Genomic DNA, 23472 nt, shown 5'->3' with positions numbered 1-23472 from the left:
TCACATACAATTTTTCTGACAGTTATGCAAAAATAATTACGTATTAACATCAGTCCTTTTCCGCTGTTTTTTTTGTTACTAAAAAGTGCCCGATTATGTCGACTTTGATATAGCCTTTAGCTTTTGTCGACAAAAGACTTACAAGCAAAATTGGTCATGTTTATGTTGACGTGTTGTCGTACTGCATTGTAACTTTAATCATTGTCACTAAGCAGTGTAAAACAACAATAGCAACATAACTACTGTCTTATTACCCAGCATTAAAACATGTACACGGTGATTTCCTGTTTGATGCAAAGCAGGCTTCACAATAAAAGCATGGTAGTATTAACTTCGATTTTACCACAGCAACTAGCAAAATTAACCTATTAAAAAAACCAACTCCACTTTACTACCAAAAAAGATGTGTGCATGTACAAATGTTTTATTGTCAATTAGAGATGTCCGATAATGGCTTTTTTGCTGATATCCGATATTCCGATACCGATATATACAGTTGTGGAATTAACACATTATTATGCCTAATTTTGTTGTGATGCCCCGCTGGATGCATTAAACAATGTAACAAGGTTTTCCAAAATAAGAGAACAACTTCAACGGAAGTTATGGAAAAAAATGCCAACATGGCACTGCCATATTTATTATTGAAGTCACAAAGTGCATTATTTTTTTTAACATGCCTCAAAACAGCAGCTTGGAATTTGGGACATGCTCTCCCTGAGAGAGCATTAGGAGGTTGAGGGGGGCGGTGTTGAGGTGTGGGGGGGAAGGGGTAGCGGGGGTGTATATTGTAGCGTCCCGGAAGAGTTAGTGCTGCAAGGCATTGGCGTTGTTAGGCCTATTTTAGGGGGGCTCAAGCCCCCCTAAAATGTTCTTAAGCCCCCCTAAATAATTTGGTGTTTAAAAAAAAAAAAAAAGTATTTATTTATTTATTTTTTTTACAAATACATGCCGGCATATTCATTATAAAGTGGCCCGAATATGAGTTTAAATAAATAATCATATATCCTGTCATTATTCACTCAGTTTCCCCTCACTTCATAGTGTAAGGTAGAGAGCCCCTTTAGTGCGTCGGTATCCAATCCATTCCACTTGTTCATATAGAAAATGCCCACATCACTCAAAATCCAGTCCGCATTTTCTCTGCGACCTTGCTTGCGGTCCTGCAGGTGTACGAAGCACATTAGCACACAGCACTGCAGAACAAGAACCTTGTGTCTGCAATTGTAAATAATTTAGTTTTTAAGTTTTGTGTTTCTTGTAGAATCTATATAAAGTAATATACATTAGCCTATTGTTAAAATAATGAAAACAACATCATTAAATATATTTGTTTTATTGTATTGTTACATTAATAGCTGTTGTATTATTATAGGATGGCTTGTTAAACATTTCATAGGATTTTCAGAGGGTGGAAAAACCAAGAAATTTAATATAAAATGTAAAATGAATAAATACATAAAAAGAAAAAGAAAAAAAATGGTTAAAAGCCATCGTCCCGGGGAGCATTTAATTTCGTCCCGTGCATTTTTTTTTACCGTCCCCGGGACGACGGGACTACATTAATCTCAAGCCCTGGAAGTTATATTTTATTGTTTGCATTATTTGTTTCAGCATTGCACTTTGAAGATGGTCCCTCAGCTCTTTGACAGCTTTGGCTCTTTTTCAGATCAGCAGACTAAGTCTTTCTTATTTACAGTATATATAAATGTTTCTCATTTCTATTCAGACATCCATATATATTTAATTTCCTTAACGGCTTGCCATAATATATATATATATATAAATATATTATATACAAGCCAAATTATCCCGATCCAGATATTATTTTAATTCAAGTAATTAAGTAATATTTCCATTTTACAATTTACAACCATTTTAGTCACATATGTGCCCAAAATGTAATCTGTGCAACTTCAAAATATTTGGGAACAAACAATTATTGTATTGTGAGCTAAAGTGGTGGCATTAGCCTCTATGTTGTGAATGAATAACATAGAGGCTAATGCCATGACTTTCATTGTGTTTCAGTGTATCTTGAAGGATCATGCAAGTCATTGTTTCTTGTTGATGTTGTAAACAAAATGTCACTGTGCAAAGCCATGTTTGTTGTTGTACTGAACACAGATTGAAACTACACAGACTGAAATAATAATAATAACAATGAATAATTTCTAAGTCTTTGTTAGCCGTTTGTGAAGTTTTGTGCTCGTGCGCTACGTTTGCTCGCATCCTGTGCATCTCCTGGGGGCTAAGCCCCCCCTGTCCTTAAAAGCTAGTGACGCCCCTGCTGCAAGGGGTTCTGGGTATTTGTTCTGTTGTGTTTATGTTGTGTTACGGTGCGGATGTTCTCCCGAAATGTGTTTGTCATTCTTGTTTGGTGTGGGTTCACAGTGTGGCGCATATTTGAAACAGTGTTAAAGTTGTTTATACGGCCACCCTCAGTGTGACCTGTATAGCTGTTGACCAAGTATGCATTGCATTCACTTGTGAGCGTGTCAAAAGCTGTAGATATTATGTGACTAGGCCAGCACGCAAAGGCAGTGCCTTCAAGGTTTATTGGCGCTCTGTACTTCTCCTTATGTCCGTGTACACAGCGGCGTTTTAAAAAGTAATACATTTTACTTTTTGAAACCGATACCGATAATTTCCGATGTTATAGTTTAAAGCATTTATCGGCCGATAATACCGGCAGTCCCTATTGTCAATGTCTTCAAGACATAAAACCAACTTGGTGTGGCAAATGAAAACATAAAAATATGCACAATTAGAGGATGTCTCTGTCTAAAGCCACAAATTGGCTAGGTTTGATTTTGGTTATGTCAAAAACTGCTTATATTGTCAGCCAGTCGGAGGGGCATCAACATAATCAGGCTTTACTGTAGTTTAGTTTTGATTTATTAATTGAACGGCTATTTTGAATGTACAAATGTCCACCTTTTCTCTGTCTAGTTTATCCGAGGAAATATACAATATCAAGCGTAAGATGGATTATCCTGTTATACTTGATCAATTCACTTAAATCAAATGTAAGATCTGAAACTGTCATTTTTTTGGTCACCATGCTGCCGAGTGACCGATTCAAAGCTGAGTTCTCATAGGTCAAGAAGTTCAGACGGTACGTTTAATGATGTTTGATCAAGAGAATAATGACAACTGTATAACATGTAATAATGTTGCAATTCGAGGCACTTTGAAGTTATCGGTGTGGTGATCCATGTTACATTCTGGATGTGACCTCCGCTCTCCTGACCAGAGACCTGCTCACCTCCGATAAGGACCTACAACCTGCGCACGCAAACACATGGTCAGTAATGTACACAATAATTGTATTATAAATGTATACAGCAAGTGTGTTTCGCCTTGTGAGTACCCGCTAAGGCCATAGCTAGTGTCAGCTCGTCTTTGAGAAGCTGCAGGACCTGAATAACTCCTTGTTCACCCTGCACACAGGACACATGTGAAATAGGTTCCAATCAGATCGTTACAGACACTCATCATTTGAAAATAAATATTTGATATGTGTACGGATGAGTGCATAAATGCCCTATACCTGGGAATCAGTGGTATCTATTGTTGGTACTTTTGCGTGTATTCATGTAGTAATAAATGTTCATTTGTTTTATAAAAATTAATTAACAATGAGTTGATAATAACAACTATGCTGTCCAGATGTTATATCTTCTTTTCTACACTTTTGATTCTCATTTGTAATTATGCACTCATTTCAGGTAGGAAGTAGTCTTTGCCATTACGATGAATGTGTATTTTGTTGTGCCGTACAAAGTCTTTACGCTGTAAGTATTGTATTTATTATACACCAGCTATTTGATTGTAACGTGCATCTTAGTTGTAGTTTTTAATTACCAAATTTGGAGGTGTTAAAATCGCCATGTAAAATCGCTAATGCCAATCAAGCTAGCACATTTAGAATTTATGAAAATGGCTGTTTTCCTGCCAAATGCACGAGCGAGTCTGCAACCGTCACATGTAACAAAGGTATCAAGATATGGTACCGCTTGAGTTTATGTTAATCAGTGCTCGGTTGTACCGCCGGAATTCGGTCGATACCTATAAAAGTACCAAATTCGGTACCCATCCCTACATGTATACTCAGTGTTGGGTTAGTTACTGAAAACCAGTAACTAGTTACAGTTACTAGTTACTTAATTTAAAAAGTAACTCAGTTACTAACTCAGTTACTTGCACCAAAAAGTAATGCGTTACTGTGAAAAGTAACTATTTAGTTACTTATATATGTATATATATATATATATATTTTTTAAGGCCCCCTTTAATACCCTTTTAGCCTTCATTTCAGTACTGTTATTGCACTGGAGAATAATACAATATGTTGATCAACTTGACATGCATTTGCATCACTGAACTCTGCTAAGCAATGTGCTCTACATACAACACACAAAGACAAAGATATGTTTCAAAGGGCCAATTTGTTTCAGGCCAGAACAAATTGACAAAACTATTTTAAATAGCTGCAACATAACATTCATAAGTAACAAATAGCATAATAACCACATAGCTGTAAACCAAGGAAGGCACACACTACATACACAAAGCCTAACCAGGCGTTTTTCTCTCAAGGAATTCTGAAATAAAATTATGTCTGAAGCCCAGAACACTCTACACATTTCCCCAGTTTTAGTTTAGAGATAAGGAAAGATTGGCCTGGCCCACTAGCATCCCTCTTTATGTTTGTGAACGTTATAGTCTATACATTTAGAGTGATGTGATAATCAAACACTCTAGAAGTCTAGAATGAAAGAGCAACAGTATATGAGAGAATTGACGGAGTGTGTGTATCTTCAGTGCGCAGTGCCTCGTTAAAATCCATCCGCTGTTGCTTAGGAGGTGAAGTGTGTCTCTCTTTACTAGCTTCGTCGAAGCATGTTGCTTTTGTAGCTGTTTCAGCAGATTTGAATTGCTAGGATAGGATCTTTGATCCAAGACACAACTTACATTTAACAAAAATGTTCTTTTCTTTGTGGTCGACAAAAGAAAAGTAGTGAGAATATCTCCATGTTAAGAAACTCGGCTTCGGGCCTCGCCATGTCTTGTTAGTGAACACAGACACGCCCCCTCCCACACACACATACACACAGACAGCGCGCGGCGTGCCTCTTCCTTGTCGCCTCTTCTGCAGCGCTCCAATAAAACACACTCAGATCTTCTCAGTTTCTAGCCGATACTACATAAAAAATAACGTAAAATAACGCAGTAACGCATCATGTAGTAACGGTAACTGAGTTACTGAATATGAAAACTAACGCGTTAGATTACTATTTACCGCCGAAAGTAACGGCGTTACAGTAACGCGTTACTTTGTATATATGTACACTGTGTATACTGTATATATTTGAGCCTATATGCACAACACTGTGGCGAGCACTGATACACTTTTCTCCTAATGATTAGTTTATTTCAAACGTTGTTGACATGAACATAATTCATCATCCAAAAAGTAATAGGAAGAAGCAGAGCTTATTTAATCCTACCTTTTCTTCATGTCTGAGTACTTACTGATAGTTCTATATTACCATTTTCTAATGGTGAAATAATAAGAGTGTTGATAGTAATAATAATAATAATAATAGATTTTATTTGTAAAAAGCACTTTACATTGAGTAAACAACCTCAAAGTGCTACAGTGTATTAAAAAAAATAAAAAGATATTAAAAAATAAATAAAAATAAAAACTAGAACAGCCAAATAGCTAAAACTAGTATGCATATATCTAAAAAAAAATGATTTTTTAAAAAGAAGGGTTTTTAAGCCTTTTTTTTAAAGCATCCACAGTCTGTTGTGCCCTCAGGTGGTCAGGGAGAGTATTCCACAGACTGGGAGCAGAAAGCCCGGTCTCCCATTGTTCGTAGCTTTGTCCTCGGAGGTTGGAGGAGGTTAGCCTGTCCGTATAGTAGAGTATAGATTGTGGATATCTTATTTAGTTATTCTTTCCTTACCTCACAGGCGAGACCCCACAGCACTGGCCGGCCGATGAAAACCGCCTTTGCTCCCAAAGCGAGCGCTTTTATGACATCTGTCCCTCGCCTCACTCCGCCATCCAGGTAGACGTCGCAGCGTCCTTGCACTGCTCCCACGACCTCTTCCAACACATCCAGCTACACACACATTGACAGAGGTTATTAGCAGTACAAGTAAATAAGCAGCATTGAGGACAATAAAGGGCAATAATAGGTAAGTAGGTGTTTTTTTCATACACTGTGGTACCTCAATTTAAGAGTGCCACAAATAAGAGTTTTTTGAGATAAAACTTCTGTGGTTGTTTGTAGTACAATCTATTGTATTGTTTTTATACAATATTTATTTTCTAAAACGTAGTTTTTCTTCTTAAAAGACATGTTACATGTAAAAATTGTGCTGTTTTGGGGCGAGGCAAGTACAATTTAAGTTGATTTTACAAGTGTTTTGTATGTATATACTGCTCTACATCAAAAGGAGCCAGATGAGGTGGTTCGGGCATCTGGTCAGAATGCCCCCCAACGCCTCCCTAGGGAGGTGTTTAGGGCGCGTCTGACCGGTAGGAGACCACAGGGAAGATCCAGTTTCCCAGCTAACCTGGGAACGCTTCTGGATCCCTCGGGAAGAGCTGGACGAAGTAGCTGGGGAGAGGAAAGCTTGAGCTTCCCTGCTTAGGCTGCTGCCCCCACGACCCAAATTTGTATAAGCGGAAGAAGATAGATGGATATATATATATATATATATACATATATATATATATATATATATATATATATATGTGTGTGTGTATGTATGTATGTATGTGTGTATGTATGTATGTATGTATGTATGTGTGTGTAGATAGATAGATGGATAGATAGCCCATAACTTAATTCTAAAAACCCATAATAAACATAACAGTTCATTTGTGAGTTCCGGAGCTAAATCTAATCCAGTAATTACAAGTCACTTTTACTTTTTTTTTTGATCCTACTCTTTTTTTTTTTTCACCATTCTTGGACTGTAACCCTTTGCTCATAGCGAGGATCTACTGTATACTTATTAATCTATTTGTGTCATATGTAACTCAATACTTTCTTAATGTACATTTTTGTAATTTATAACCCCTAAATTTGATACATATATTTTATATATATATATATATATATATATATATATATATATACATACATAATTGCACGTTACAACGTATATATATATATATACGTTACAACATACAGTATGCATATATATTTTTTTTTATATATATAAATACATGTTACAACATATATGTATATATATATATATACATATATGTTACAACACACACATATATATATATATATATGTTGTAACGTGCAATTATGTATGTATTTATATATATAAAAAAAATATATATATATATATATTTAAAAAAATATATATAACTACATACATAATTGCTCGTTACAACATATATACATATGTTGTAACGTGCAATTATGTATGTATATATATATATATACATATAAAAAAAAAACACATATATGTTGTAACGTGTATATATATATATATATATATATATATATATATATATATATATATATATATATATATATATATATATATATATATATATATATATATATACATATATGTTAATTTAAATGATGCGGACACATTTGTTACTGAATACTTTCTAATACGCTTTATATATCAAATAAATTGTAAAATTAAAATTACACACCCAATGGCCACAATAATTCATGAAGTTAAGCTACGCATTAATTTAAATGATGCGGAAACATTTGTTACTGAATACTTTCTAATACGCTCTATATGTATAAGTAATCTGAAATTATAATGATCTGATACTTGCTCTCATTAATACGTATGGTGCTTTAGACCTCAATATATATATATATATATATATATACTACCGTTCAAAAGTTTGGGGTCACCCAAACAATTTTGTGGAATAGCCTTAATTTCTAAGAACAATTTAATTGACCCCACAAATGTGATGCTCCAGAAACTCAATCTGCTCAAAGGAAGGTCAGTTTTGTAGCTTCTGTAACGAGCTAAACTGTTTCCAGATGTGTGAACATGATTGCACAAGGGTTTTCTAATCATCAATTAGCCTTCTGAGCCAATGAGCAAACACATTGTACCATTAGAACACTGGAGTGATAGTTGCTGGAAATGGGCCTCTATACACCTATGTAGATATTGCACCAAAAACCAGACATTTGCAGCTAGAATAGTCATTTACCACATTAGCAATGTATAGAGTGTATTTCTTTAAAGTTAAGACTAGTTTAAAGTTATCTTCATTGAAAAGTACAGTGCTTTTCCTTCAAAAATAAGGACATTTCAATGTGACCCCAAACTTTTGAACGGTAGTGTGTATATATATATATATATATATATATATATATATATATATATATATATATATATATATATATATATATATATATATATATATATATATATATATATATATATATATATATACAGTGGGGCAAAAAAGTATTTAGTCAGCCACCCATTGATTGTCAATGGGTGGCTGACTAAATACTTTTTTGCCCCACTGTATATATATTTAAAAACATATATATAAATACATACAATAATTGCACGTTACAACATATATATATATGTACATATATGTATTGCATGTTACAACATATACATATATGTTGTAACATGCAATTATGTATTTATATATATATATATATATATATATATATATATATATATATATATATATATATATATATATATATATATATATATATATGAACATAAACATCATTACATGAACATTATTGTTATACTCTTTCTATGCTGATAGGGTAGGAGAAATCACCTGATACCAACATAGGTATTAACAAGACGGAACAATACACACACAAACACACGCACACACGCACCGTGGCCGAAACCCCATCCAGTTGCCGTGCACCATGGTTGGACACCAAGATGCCATCGACGCCATGCTTCACTGCGAGCGCGGCATCTTCCCCTTAACACACACATACAATGAACACACACATCCTATACATCCATCTTCATTGCGAGTGTGTACCAGTGACGATTCCTTTCACAATCACAGGCAGGCGTGTGTGTTTCTTCAGCCAGTTAATGTCATCCCAGCAGAGAGTGGGATCTATGGCTTTTGCCACGTACACCGCCAACCCACTGTCACTACCATAGTCACCCTCAGAGAAGGACAAGGAGTCTGTGGAGAAGTTGGACAATCTGGAAACACACACACACATTTCGAGTATGGTCTCTCCTTGCAATAGTTGCTCATTCTGAAGTCTCACCTCAGATGCGAGGGCAGTTTAAAGCAGTTCCGCATGTCGTCCAGTCTCCTCCCCAAGTACGGCGTATCCACGGTAACAAAGATGGCCTTATAGCCCGCCTCCTCCGCCCGGCGGACCAGCGAGAGCGTGAGCTGGCGGTCCTTGTAGATGTAGAGCTGCAGCCACAGGACGCCCCCGGCACCAGGGGAGGTCGTCATCGCTGACATCACTTCCTCTATAGTGGAGGTGGCCCACGAGCTCACCATCATCCCCGTGCCCAGTGCTTGGCATGCTGCGTGGCAATGTGACTCACGTTGTCACCATGGTAACTGCTGACATCATTACTAGCAACCACGTCGTCAGGCAACACTCTGGAGGCCTTCCATGATGTGGTGTGCTTTGGATTTTGGAGATGTTCGTCTCCTTCCCATCATGTTTATGAATGATGCAAACTGTCACATTGGATTGTAGGTAGGGATGTCCGATAATATCTGCCGATAAATGCTTTAAAATGTAATATCGGAAATTATCGGTATCGGTTTCAAAAAGTCAAATGTATGACTTTTTAAAATGCCGCTGTGTACACGGACGTAGGGAGAGGTACAGAGCGCCAATAAGCCTTAAAGTCACATAATATCTACTGGCTTTTCATACACACAAGTGAATGCAAGGCATACTTGGTCAACAGCCATACAGGTCACACTGAGGGTGACCGTATAAACAACTTTAACACTGCTACAAATTTGCGCCACACTGTAAACCCACACCAAACAAGAATGACAAGCACATTTCGGGAGAACATCCGCACCGTAACACAACATAAACACAACAGAACAAATACCCAGAACCCCTTGCAGCACTAACTCTTCCGGGACGCTACAATATACACCCACCGCTACCCCCTACCCACCCACACCTCAACCCCACCCACCTCAGCCTCCTCCCAAATTCCAAGCTGCTGTTTTGAGGCATGTTAAAAAAAAAAAAAGTACTTTGTGACTTCAATAATAAATATGGCAGTGCCATGTTGGCATTTTTTTTCCATAACTTGAGTTGATTTATTTTGGAAAACCTTGGTACATTGTTTAATGCATCCAAAATTAAGCATAATAATGTGTTAATTCCACGACTGTATATATCGGTATCGGTTGATATCGGTATCGGTAATTAAGAGTTGGACAATATCGGAATATCGGATATCGGCAAAAAAGCCATTATCGGACATCCCTAATTGTAGGACTAGGTCGGGGGTCGGCAACCCGCCCTAGTGGCTCTCTGGAGCTTTTTCAAAAATGTATGAAAAATGGAAATAGATGAGGGGAAAAACAATATTTTTGGTTTTAATATGGTTTCTGTAGGAGGACAAACATGACACAAACCTCCATAATTGTTATAAATCACACTGTTTATATTAAACATGCTTCACTGATTCGAGTATTTGGCGAGCGCCGTTTTGTCCTACTAATTTTGGCGGTCCTTGAACTCACCCTAGTTTTACATGTACAACTTTCTCCGACTTTCTAGGACGTGTTTTATGCCACCTCTTTTTCCGTCTCATTTTGTCCACCAAACTTTTAACGTTGTGCGTGAAGGCACAAAGGTGAGTTTTGTTGATGTTATTGACTTGTGTGGAGTGCTAATCGGGCATATTTGGTGAGTGCATGACCGCAAGCTAATCGATGCTAACATGCTATTTAGGCTAGCTATATGTACATATTGCATCATTGTGCCTCATTTGTAGCTATATTTGAGCTCATTTAGTTTCCTTTAAGTCCTCTTAATTCAATTTATATCTCACTATCTGTATGTAATTTGGCTTTTAATTTTTTGCGGCTCCAGACAGATTAGTTTTTGTATTTTTGGTCCAATATGGCTCCTTCAACATTTTGGGTTGCCGACCCCTGGTCTAGGTCAAAGGTCGGCGACCCTTACTGTTTACGTCAGCAGCAGCAGCAGCCAAGTGGAGCTTTTGTAACCTGTTTTGTAAAGGTTTCATTATCACAAATTGTTTTGGCAAACTCTACACAAGGCCAAAGACAGCCTCATGTCCAATTGTGAGTTTGGCTCCCATTTCCCCCTAGAGGACAGAACTGGAATTACAGCAGCTGAAGACCATCAGCAATCAGGAAGGCTCTCACCTGAAGCAGTCAAATCCACTCCTTTTAAGTCTGCAGCCCCAGCTCAAACTTCAGGCCAACAAACGGAGAATTTGCCAAATACAGAGACCAGGGTGGCTGCCGGTGAGATGATTTATATTATTTTGATGTTTTGATTTGATATGTTGAATTTATTTTAATTGCCAAGTGGTTGTTAAATGTTTAAATGCCAAATCTAGTGATGGGTTGATGAGGCATCATGAAGCGTTTCGACACATTGCAAAACTGTATTGATACTGTGTCACTAAATACTGACATCTGCTGGACATTAAAAATCCCTACAGGCAACCTATGGACCGACTCAACTGACACTGATTTTATGACCTCGTATATACAATAATATAAACCAAGTCATTATATTTCATTTAAGATTATTTCATATCTTCATTTAAATAAAAATATATTTGTATCTTTTTTAGATACAGTCAATAAATAATGTGAACATTAACTAGGGCTGTCCGATAATGGCTTTTTGCCGATATCCGATATTCCGATATTGTCCAACTCTTAATTACCGATACCGATATATACAGTCGTGGAATTAACACATTATTATGCCTAATTTGGACAACCAGGTTTGGTGAAGATAAGGTCCTTTTTAAAAAAAATTATAAAATAAAATAAGATAAATTAAAAACATTTTCTTGAATAAAAAAGAAAGTAAAACAATATAAAAACAGTTACATAGAAAGTAGCAATGAATGAAAATGAGTAAAATTAACTGTTAAAGGTTAGTACTATTAGTGGACCAGCAGCACGCACAATCATGTGTGCTTACGGACTGTATCTCTTGCAGACTGTATTGATATATATTGATATATAATGTAGGAACCAGAATATTAATAACAGAAAGAAACAACCCTTTTGTGTGAATTAGTTTAAATGGGGGTGGGAGTTTTTTTGGGTTGGTGCACTAATTGTAAGTGTATCTTGTGTTTTTTATGATTATTTTAATAAAAAATAAAAATAAACGACACCGATAATAAAAAAACCAATACCGATAATTTCCGATATTATATTTTAAAGCATTTATCATCTCTAATCATAACATGGAAATCTAAGAGAACGTGTTGTGAATGAGGATGCTTGTGGACTGGGATTTTTTAAATTATTATTTATTTATTTTTTTTACACATTTTTATTAAAAAAACCCAGTTTTTCCAACGTATTGAATTTTAGACGATTTCTCTTCTTAGTTATTATTTCTCCGGCTGTAGAAAAGACCCGCTCACAGGGCGACACAGTTCGCATATCGGTCACGTGACCGAAACAGCGCATGGTCGGTCACGTGACTTTCTAAAAGCGGTACGCGCACCGACACAGGGTGTTGCTCTATGAGCTCGATGCATGCGCCGATGCATCGGTGTTGCCGGACCCATCACTAGCCAAATCCAAGCTGTTAAGGGTCACTATATGTACTTTTGGAAACACTTTTACTTTAAAAAATGGTTTATTGTCATTTGTTTATATTGGTCCCTAATTGCTTTTGTATTTGTCCACCTTTTCCACCTTACTATTGATGGGTTGAAGAGGCGTCATGTAGCGTTTCGACACATTGCAAAACTGTATTGATACTGTGTCGATACCATACTTGCCAACCCTCCCAAATTTTCCAGGAGACTCCCGAAATTCAGTGCCTCTCCCGAAAACCTCCTGGGACAAATATTCTCACGATTTTCAGCCGGAGCTGGAGGCCACGCCCCCTCCAGCTCCATGCGGACCTGAGTGAGGACAGCCTTTTTTCACGTCCGCTTTCCCACAATATAAACAGCGTGACTGCCCAATCACGTTATTCCATACGAGGCGTCCGGCATACCGCCGATGAGCATGGTGCGGATGGAGAAGATCTTCGCGGCGTCCGTGTTGGCGCACACGTTGCCAAAGCCGACGCTGGTCAGGCTGCTGAGGGTGAAGTAGAGGGCGGCGATGTACGAGCTGCGCACCGACGGGCCGCCGACCGTGTTGTTGACGTAGGGTATCTCCAGGCGTTTGCCCAGCTCATGGAGCTATCCTCGGGGAAGAGACGGGAGGACAACAGGGTGACAAGAACTAAATCATCCAGACTAGAGATAAATTGTATTATGTTTATCTTCCCTAAAAATAAATATTTATTAATTAAAAAAAAAAAAACTAAATACATTTTTACTATATTTTGCTAAAAACATCAAAATTAACTGTTTTTATTTGTATTTTTTCTGACTCCTTATTACATCCAGCCATAGAATTATACATTAAAATAAACATATTTGAAATAATTAATTTTAAATGATCCTAATAATTCATTTAAAATGATCATATTTAATTATTAAAATAATTGCTTGTTTATCAACAACTTTAGCATTTTATTCATTATTATTACATTTTGAAGCTCTCAGAAGCCAAGTTATGTTATATTAAGATTTATTTATGCAAGTTTGAAGTATCAATTATCTAAACAGTCTTGTTTGCATATTTTCAGGATGTGTGTGTATATATATATATATATATATATATATATATATATATATATATATATATATATATATATATATATATATATATATATATATATATATATATATATATATATGAAATACTTGACTTGGTGAATTCTAACTGTAAATATACTCCTCCCCTCTTAACCACGCCCCCCACCACCCATCTCCCGAAATCGGAGGTCTCAAGGTTGGCAAGTATGGTCGATACTGTGTCACTAAATACTGACATCTGCTGGACATTAAAAATCCCTACAGGAAACCTATGGACCGACTCAACTGACACTGATTTTATGACCTAGTATATACAATAATATAAACCAAGTAATTGTATTTCATTTAGGATTATTTCATATCTTCATTTAAATAAAAATATATTTGTATCTTTTTTTAGATACAGTCAATAAATAATGTGAACATGTATCATAACATGGAAATCTAAGAGAACGTGTTGTGAATGAGGATGCTTGTGGACTGGGAATTTAAAATTATTATTTTTTAACACATTTTTATTTAAAAAAACCCAGTTTTTCCAACGTATTAAATTTTAGGCGATTTCTCTTCTTAGTTATTATTTCTGCGGCTGTAGAAAAGACCCGCTCACAGGGCACAGAGGAGGCGTCAGCGCGACACAGGTCGCGTATCGGTCACGTGACCGAAACAGCTCATGATCGGTCACGTGACTTTCTAAAAGCGGTATGCGCACCGACACAGGGTTTTGCTCTATGATCTCGACGCATGCGCCGATGCATCGGTGTTGACGGACCCATCACCACACCTTACAATTATTTAATGGGAAAAAAGAGACAATCAAGTCCAAAATAAAAGGAGAAACAGAGATTTGTCTCATCATTGGATTAAAACAAAGAGTGAAGTCCCAGTGTAATCCCTGGTCAAAAAGTCAAAACCCTTTTCAAGTTAGGGGAGCAAACAAACAAACAAAACATAACTTGACACATATATTCGTGGTGTCCCGATAAAACTTTTTCACTTCTGGTACGATACCTATATTGGTGCCTAGATTATTGGATGATATGGATTTTGAACCGATACGATAGCAGGAATCATACTTACAAAAGATGTCCGATAATGGCTTTTTTGCCGATATCCAATATTCCGATATTGTCCAACTCTTAATTACCGATACCAATATATACAGTTGTGGAATTAACACATTATTATGCCTAATTTTGTTGTGATGCCCCGCTGGATGCATTAAACAATGTAACAAGGTTTTCCAAAATAAATCAACTCAAGTTATGGAAAAAAATTAGGGATGTCCGATAATGGCTTTTTGCCGATATTCCGATATTGTCCAACTCTTTAATTACAGATACCGATATCAACCGATACCGATATATACAGTTGTGGAATTAACACATTATTATGCCTAATTTGGACAACCAGGTATGGTGAAGATAAGGTATTTTTTTTAAAATTAATAAAATAAAATAGTAAATAAATTAAAAACATTTTCTTGAATAAAAAAGAAAGTAAAACGATATAAAAACAGTTATATAGAAACTAGTAATGTAATGAAAATGAGTAAAATTAACTGTTAAAGGTTAGTACTATTAGTGGACCAGCAGCACGCACAATCATGTGTGCTTACGGACTGTATCCCTTGCAGACTGTATTGATATATATTGATATATAATGTAGGAACCAGAATATTAATAACAGAAAGAAACAACCCTTTTGTGTGAATGAGTGTGAATGGGGGAGGGAGGTTTTTTGGGTTGGTGCACTAATTGTAAGTGTATCTTGTGTTTTTATGTTGATTTAATAAAAAACAAAAACGATACTGATTTTAAAAAAAACGATACCGATAATTTCCGATATTACATTTTAAAGCATTTATCGGCCGATAATATCGGAAGGCCGATATTATCAGACATCTCTAAAAAAAAAAGTGCCAACATGGCACTGCCATATTTATTATTGAAGTCTCAAAGTGCTTTTTTTTTTTTAACATGCCTCAAAACAGCAGCTTGGAATTTGGGACATGCTCTCCCTGAGAGATCATGAGGAGGTTGAGGTGGGGGGAGTTTGAGGTGGTGGGGGTTCAGGGTAACGGGGGGGGGGGGTATATTGTAGCGTCCAGGAAGAGTTAGTGCTGCAAGTGGTTCTGGGTATTTGTTCTGTTGTGTTACGGTGCGGATGTTCTCCCGAAATGTGTTTGTCATTCTTGTTTGGTGTGGGTTCACAGTGTGGCGCATATTTGTAACAGTGTTAAAGTTGTTTATACGGCTACCCTCAGTGTGACCTGTATGGCTGTTGACCAAGTATGCTTGGCATTCACTTGTGTGTGTGAAAAGCCAGTAGATATTGTGTGACTGGGCCGGCACGCAAAGGCAGTGCCTTTAAGGTTTATTGGCGCTCTGTACTTCTCCCTACGTCCGTGTACACAGCGGAGTTTTAAAAAGTCATACATTTTACTTTTTGAAACCGATACCGATAATTTCCGATATTATATTTTAAAGCATATATCGGACTGCCGATATTATCGGACATCCCTAATACATACTTTTATTATTTTGTAGTGTGTAATGTTGGGAAAGTTTGAGCAAATGAATTTAGTCAAATGGTCGGTACCTATTTATTATTAACCATCTGGAATAGACTTACGACTTAGACTTCATTCATTGATTCAAATCGATTCCACTCCTTGGGATGACGTTTGAATTGAGAATCAATTCTCAATTCTAACCGATTCAAACGCAATATCTTATTTAGCCTGTACTAAAAACAAAAGTGTCTTTAATCGAACAATATTGAGGTCTAAAGCACCTTATTTATTAATGAGAGCAAGTATCAGATAATTATAATTTCAGATTACTTGTAGATATACAGTAAAGCGTATTAGAAAGTATTCAGTAACAAATGTGTCCGCATCATTTAAGTTAATGCGTAATTAGCTTAACTTCATGAATTATTGTGGCCATTGGGTGTGTAATTTTAAAGAAAATTACACACCCAATGGCCACAATAATTCATGAAATAAGCTAATTAAATTTGACGTCTTCCTTTGTCCTTTTTCTGTGCTGTACTGACCAATAACTCACATTCTTTCGTCTTTAAGAAAAGCGTCTCCAGACTTGTCCTATTTTTACCCCTCCTATACTAATTGATTCTGATGTGAGGTATCCATGGAAACGATGACCAGCCAGTTCTGGGATGTTACCATTTGTGTCCATACCTCTTGCAGTAGCTGTCTCTCCATGGGGGTGAGCCATCCTCTGCATGGCGGTGGCTGCCACACAAAGCGGCATGGTGAGCTGGTGTCCCAGCACGGACACACTCAGGTCCACCGAGGACACGTCCCTCAACACTCGGGGGATCAGGCGCCACCTGTACACGGTCAGATTGCCTTGATTGATTGATTGACTGATTGAAACTTTTATTAGTAGATTGCACAGTACAGTACATATTTCGTACAATTGACCACTAAATGGTAACACCCCAATAAGTTTTTCAACTCGGTGCCTTTTTTTATTGACCGTGCAGAGTGTGCACAATTAGGCTTTTTTTTTTTTTTTTTTAGAAAGCACAGTTTAAGTCATTTTAAAGGACAATAGGAATTTAGCAATAAAACACCCAGTTCTGGCCCGCCACACCATTCTATGTGGCCCGCCACACCATTCTTTAGGGATGATACTCGAAACCGGTTTTCCCGGTTGTTTGATAAGAAATGAACCGAGTCCTCGGACTCGAATCCCTTTTTGAGAACCGGTACCCGTTATCGAGACCACTATAGTAAAGAAAAAGAGTTGGTTCTTTATTCAAATCCCTCGGAACGAATCCTGTCCCGACCAGAAATGCTCCGTGTGACATCACAAGAAATGGCGTCACGTAGCTCAGTCATTAGGCGCAGATAGGGAAAGCAGGAAAAAAATGGACGGGAAAAAGCGCTCCAAGGTGTAATAAAGTTCAAAACAAAAGGTATAATCCAATGAATAACTTTACTGAGAGATTTGAGCAGGGTAAAAACACATGAACACTCACAACCTGAAACATAGCAACCAGGCTAGCAACGCACCTCCTTTACGGCAGCTGTCGCAACGTTCTTAAAGCAACCGCAGCACATACATATATATACAACACATCTCCCTATTTTAACTTTTGTTTTTCTTTACTTGTATACAAAACAAAATCACACTGTACATGTGTTGTCTGTCTAATTATAAATAATGCAGATGAGGCGTGTTGGCTGAGTTCTTGACGTTTACTTTCACAGCGTGCTCATAACCTCATTCTTAGCTGCCGGATGACGACATGCAACAACACTTTTTGGGGCTACCGCGCATGCTCGTCACTCCCGTTGCATGCTGGGTAGTGTAGTTGTTATATTCCCTAGCTCATAACATCTTTCCCCCTATAAAGAAATAATGTTAACTCAATAAAGTGTATTTCTTTTTTTAGCTTTAACTTTTCATTTTTTAGCATTGTAACCACATTTGCAAACAACTTCTCTTCATACAATTTTCTTTCAATAAAGAAATAAAGTGCAAAAATGTCAAAGCATCATAACAGTTATGTCAAATAGCAGCAGAAGTGCACTTTTTAGAGAGCTGTATTATTTCCAGTTTTGTGCCCAAGGGACTGATTTTATTTAACACTATTATTATTTATACACCTACAGTGATCACAGAGACAGGTTGTTTTTGTGTTACTGTATATAATTGTTTTAAAAAAAAATCCCACTTAATATACTTTGGGTAACAACAGTCAATATTTATTTATTTTATTTTATTTTTTTAGAGAGGTAACAGTCAATATTTATTTATTTATTAGATTAAATTGTTTTCTTACATAATAAAAGTGAGCTTTTGTAAAACCAAATATTGTGTTTTTTTCCATATACAACAACCTATCTGGACTCGATAAGAGAATCGATAAGGAATCGGTTCGATAAGAGGATTCGATAATAGGCTCGAACTCGATAATTTCTTATCAAACATCATCCCTACCATTCTATGTGGCCTGCGAAAGCCTGGAAAAAATGTGATTCAATAAAATACTTTTTTTTATTTTATTTTTTACTAAATGCATTCGTTCTTTCAATTCTGACAGAAAAAAATATCATATTTTAAACTTGAATATTATCTGATCATGCCAATTATACTATTATATACTGTATTACAAAACTATTTTTGTGAGGAAAAAACAAATTGTTAAATATCTGCTTGTCACCTTTATTTATTTATTTATTTATTTATTATATATATATATATATATATATATATATATATATATATATATATATATATATAATAATGAAAGGCATTTGCATTTTGATTAATCGTGATTAATCCCAGGTTATTACCTGCATGCAGAATGTAAATTAATTTTTAAAAATCGGCCCTCTGAAAGCAGCCATTACTGCAATGTGGCCCTCAATGAAAATGACTTTGACACCCATGTTTTATGTGATTGCATGGATATTAATAACAAATCTATGTGTGTCTAACTAATGGAAAAGTGATAAGACACTATATTGCATGTATAGTAATGGGATTCAATAAAATACTTTTTTTTACTAAATGTTCTTTCAATTTGGACAGAAAAAAAAAATCATATTTTAAACTTTAATATTGTCATAACGTGGAGTTTTTCGCAGCTTACTGCGAGATTTGTTCTCCCGGGATGCGATCGGACTAGACAGGACAAGGCTTGAAGGTAGGAACATTATTTATCTCTCTCAAAAACTCAACAAAGTACAAAACAAAAAGGCGCACAAGGCGAAGGCGCAACTTAACGAAGGAAACAAAAACGTAAACACTTAGCCTGAACTATGGACATAAACAAACAAGACTTACTGTGGCATGAAACGAGCAGCATGAACTATATTATCTCATGAAAACAAGTAGTAACAGAGCATGAAATGAACAATGTCGCCAGGCCGACTAACTGGCAACGTCAGGCTTAAATAGTAGTCTCCTCATTAGAACAGGTGCGTGTCCCCAACATATGAGACAGGTGAAAACTAATGAGTCGCCATGGTGACAAAACAAACAAGGAAGCGCAAACAGGAACTAAAAGAGTCCAAAAAATAACAAAACATAATCCAGACCACAGAACATGACAAATATGATCTGATCATGCCAATTATATTATTATATACTGTATTGCAAAACTATTTTTGTGAGGAAAAAACTAATAAATATCTGCTTGTCACCTATATTTATGATTTTAAAGCAAGTTATACATTAAGAAAAAATCTAATAATCAAATGCATATGCATTTCGATTAATCGTAATTAATCCCAGGTTATTACCTGCAGGCATAATGTAAATTAATTTGAAAAAAGCGGCCCTGAAAATGAGTTTGACACCCTTGTTTTATGTGATTGCATGGATATTAATAACAAATCTATGTGTGTCTAACTAATGGAAAAGTGATACGACACTGTATTGCATGTATAGTAATGGGATTCAATAAAATACTTTTTTTTAAAATTTATTTTTTTTACTAAATGCATCCGTTCTTTCAATTTGGACAAACAAAATCATATCTTAAACTTTAATATTATCTGATCATGCCAATTATATTATTATATACTGTATTGCAAAACTACGGAACATGGGGGACATGGGGGGAAAACAATTTTATTTTTTATTTTTCAGACATGTATCTCGTGCTCACGAGAAACTTTTTATAAAGTTATAAAACTTTTTTTTTTTTTTTAATTACTTTTTTTTTTTTTTTTTTTAAGACATGTATCTCGTGCGCAGGAGAAACTATCTCATGCGCAAAAGAAACTTTCTCGTGCGCACGAGATACATGTCTAAAAAAAAATTAAAAATTAATTGATATATATATATTTTTTAATAACTTTTATAAAAAGTTTTTTCGTGCGCACAATATACATGTCTAAAAAACTTAAAATTATACAAATAAAACATTTCCCCCATGTCCCTTTAGGGCAGTGGTTCTTAACCTTGTTGGAGGTACCGAACCCCAGCAGTTTCATATGTGCATTCATTAGGGATGATACTCGAAACCGGTTTTCCCGGTTGTTCGATAAGAAAATGAAACGAGTCCTCGGACTCGAATCCCTTTTTGAGAACCGGTACCCGTTATCGAGACCACATAGTAAAGAAAAAGAGTTGGTTCTTAATTCGAATCCCTCGGAACGAATCCCATCCCGACCAGAAATGCTCCTTGAGACATCACAAGAATTTACGTCACGTAGCTCAGTCATTTGCAAACAACTTTTCTCTTCATAGAATTTTCTTTCAATAAAGAAATAAAGTGCAAAAATGTCAAAGCATCATAACAAACAGTTATGTCAAATAGCAGCAGAAGTGCACTTTTTGGAGAGCTGTATTATTTTCAGTTTTGTGCCCAAGGGACTGATTTTATTTAACACTATATTATTATTTATACACCTATAGTGATCACAGAGACAGGTTGTTTTTGTGTTACTGTATATATTTGTTTTTCTGAAAACTCCCACTTAATATACTTTGGGTAGCAACAGTCAATATTTATTTTTTTGATTTTATTTTTTTAGGGGGGTAGCAGTCAATATTTATTTATTTATTAGATTTTATTTTTTTCTTATATAATAAAAGTGAGCTTTTGTTAAACCAAATATTGTGTGTTTTTTTCCATATACAACAACCTATCTGGACTCGATAAGAGAATCGATAAGGAATCGGTTCGATAAGAGGATTCGATAATAGGCTCGAACTCGATAATTTCTTATCAAACATCATCCCTAGCATTCACCGAACACTTCTTTAGTGAAAAATAAAAGGTTTTTTTTTTTTAAATTCAAGACAAAGTTATGTTTTTTTTACTGGTGCACAAAATGAACCACAACAAATTACACCCCTGCAAATCAGATGGAAAATTAGAGGGAACATTGTTTAGGGGTATCCATAATACGCCGATAGGGAGACGTTTTTATTTACACGATGAGTCGGGTGTGTCTTGACCTCCGCCGAACCCCTGAAGCCGACTCACCGAACCCATAGGGTTCGATCGAACCCAGGTTAAAAACCACTGCTTTAGGGGCTCCGTATATTATATACTGTATTGCAAAACTATTTTTGTGAGGAAAGAACTAATTGTTAAGTATCTGCTTGTCACCTTTTATTTATGATTTTAAAGCAAGTTATACATAAAAAAAGAATCTAATAATTAAATGCATTTGCATTTCGATTAATCGTGATTAATCCCAGGTTATTACCTGCATGCATAATGTCAATTAATTTTAAAAAAGCGTCCCTCTGGTCCTCAATGAAAGTGACTTTGACACCCTTGTTTTATGTGATTGCATGGATATTAATAACAAATCTATGTGTGTCTAACTAATGGAAAAGTGATAAGACACTGTATTGCATGTATAGTGTAAGTAGTACATTAAACTATCGCGTGTTTGATCCTGTCCACGCGCTCCTTATCAGGTGTCATAACCCCCCAATAAAACATGCTCATTAGTCTGTGCGGACACACAATGCTGCCATGCATGGTTGGAAAGAAGCATAAATGTATTCCATAACTAAAGAGTGTAATTTAGTTCACGCTCAAACCGCTGTAAAGATCTGATGGATTGTAACTACGAACCTGTCCATTTTAGTCATCTTTTCCCAAAAGTCAGACGAAAACCAAAACAGTTTTTGAGGTGGGGGAGGGGGGGGCAGGGGGTAGCGGGGGTGTATATTGTAGCGTCCCGGAAGAGTTAGTGCTGCAAGGGGTTTCGAGTACCATATTTTTCGGACTATAAGTCACAGTTTTTTTCATAGTTTGGCCGGGGGTGCGACTTATACTCAGGAGCGACTTATGTGTGAAATTATTAACACATTACCGTAAAATATGAAATAATATTATTTAGCTCATTCACGTAAGAGACTAGACGTATAAGATTTCATGGGATTTAGCGATTAGGAGTGACAGATTGTTTGGTAAGCGTATAGCATGTTCTATATGTTATAGTTATTTGAATGACTCTTACCATAATATGTTACGTTAACATACCAGGCACGTTCTCAGTTGGTTATTTATGCCTCATATAACGTACACTTATTCAGCCTGTTGTTCACTATTCTTTATTTATTTTAAATTGCCTTTCAAATGTCTATTCTTGGTGTTGGCTTTTATCAAATACATTCCCCCCCAAAAAATGCGACTTATACTCCAGTGCGACTTGTATATGTTTTTTTCCTTCTTTATTATGCATTTTCGGCCGCTGCGACTTATACTCCGGAGCGACTAATACTCCGAAAAATACGATATTTGTTCTGTTGTGTTACGGTGCGGATGTTCTCACGAAATGTGTTTGTCATTCTTGTTTGGTGTGGGTTGACAGTGTGGCGCATATTTGTAACAGTGTTAAAGTTGTTTATACGGCAACCCTCAGTGTGACCTGTATGGCTGTTGACCAAGTATGCCTTGCAGTCAAGAGCCATACAGTTGTTCTGAAAACACCCCCGAGGACACCAATGATGGACGCTTTTGACCTCCCTCCCTCCTCAACGACACCTGGAGTCGAACTTTTGCTTGCATGCAGATCTGCCTCAGTCTATGAACATTACATCATCACACCCAAGACAATGGGCACATACACCC

At 36.2% G+C, this 23472-nt stretch overlaps 1 protein-coding gene across 1 annotated transcript in view; it reads right to left on the bottom strand.

Annotated features, from left to right (window-relative positions):
- Nucleotides 1-1815: 1815 nt before the first annotated feature.
- Nucleotides 1816-23472, bottom strand: part of hao1 (hydroxyacid oxidase (glycolate oxidase) 1) — a 23355-nt gene continuing 1698 nt past the window's right edge. Inside the window, exons 2-8 of the mRNA XM_062036419.1 lie at nucleotides 17096-17247; nucleotides 9288-9558; nucleotides 9047-9219; nucleotides 8892-8983; nucleotides 5979-6137; nucleotides 3374-3443; nucleotides 1816-3288 (exon numbers count right to left, since the gene is read on the bottom strand). Coding sequence (XP_061892403.1) covers nucleotides 3221-3288; nucleotides 3374-3443; nucleotides 5979-6137; nucleotides 8892-8983; nucleotides 9047-9219; nucleotides 9288-9558; nucleotides 17096-17247 — 985 coding nt within the window. The 3' untranslated portion in view covers nucleotides 1816-3220. The remainder of the gene's footprint in view (nucleotides 3289-3373; nucleotides 3444-5978; nucleotides 6138-8891; nucleotides 8984-9046; nucleotides 9220-9287; nucleotides 9559-17095; nucleotides 17248-23472) is intronic.

Source organism: Entelurus aequoreus, linkage group LG25 (genome assembly GCF_033978785.1).
Source record: "Entelurus aequoreus isolate RoL-2023_Sb linkage group LG25, RoL_Eaeq_v1.1, whole genome shotgun sequence".
Classification (NCBI taxonomy): Eukaryota; Metazoa; Chordata; class Actinopteri; order Syngnathiformes; family Syngnathidae; genus Entelurus; species Entelurus aequoreus.
The sequence above is the reverse complement of the archived record's forward strand: the minus strand, read 5'-3'. Positions and strand labels throughout refer to the sequence as shown.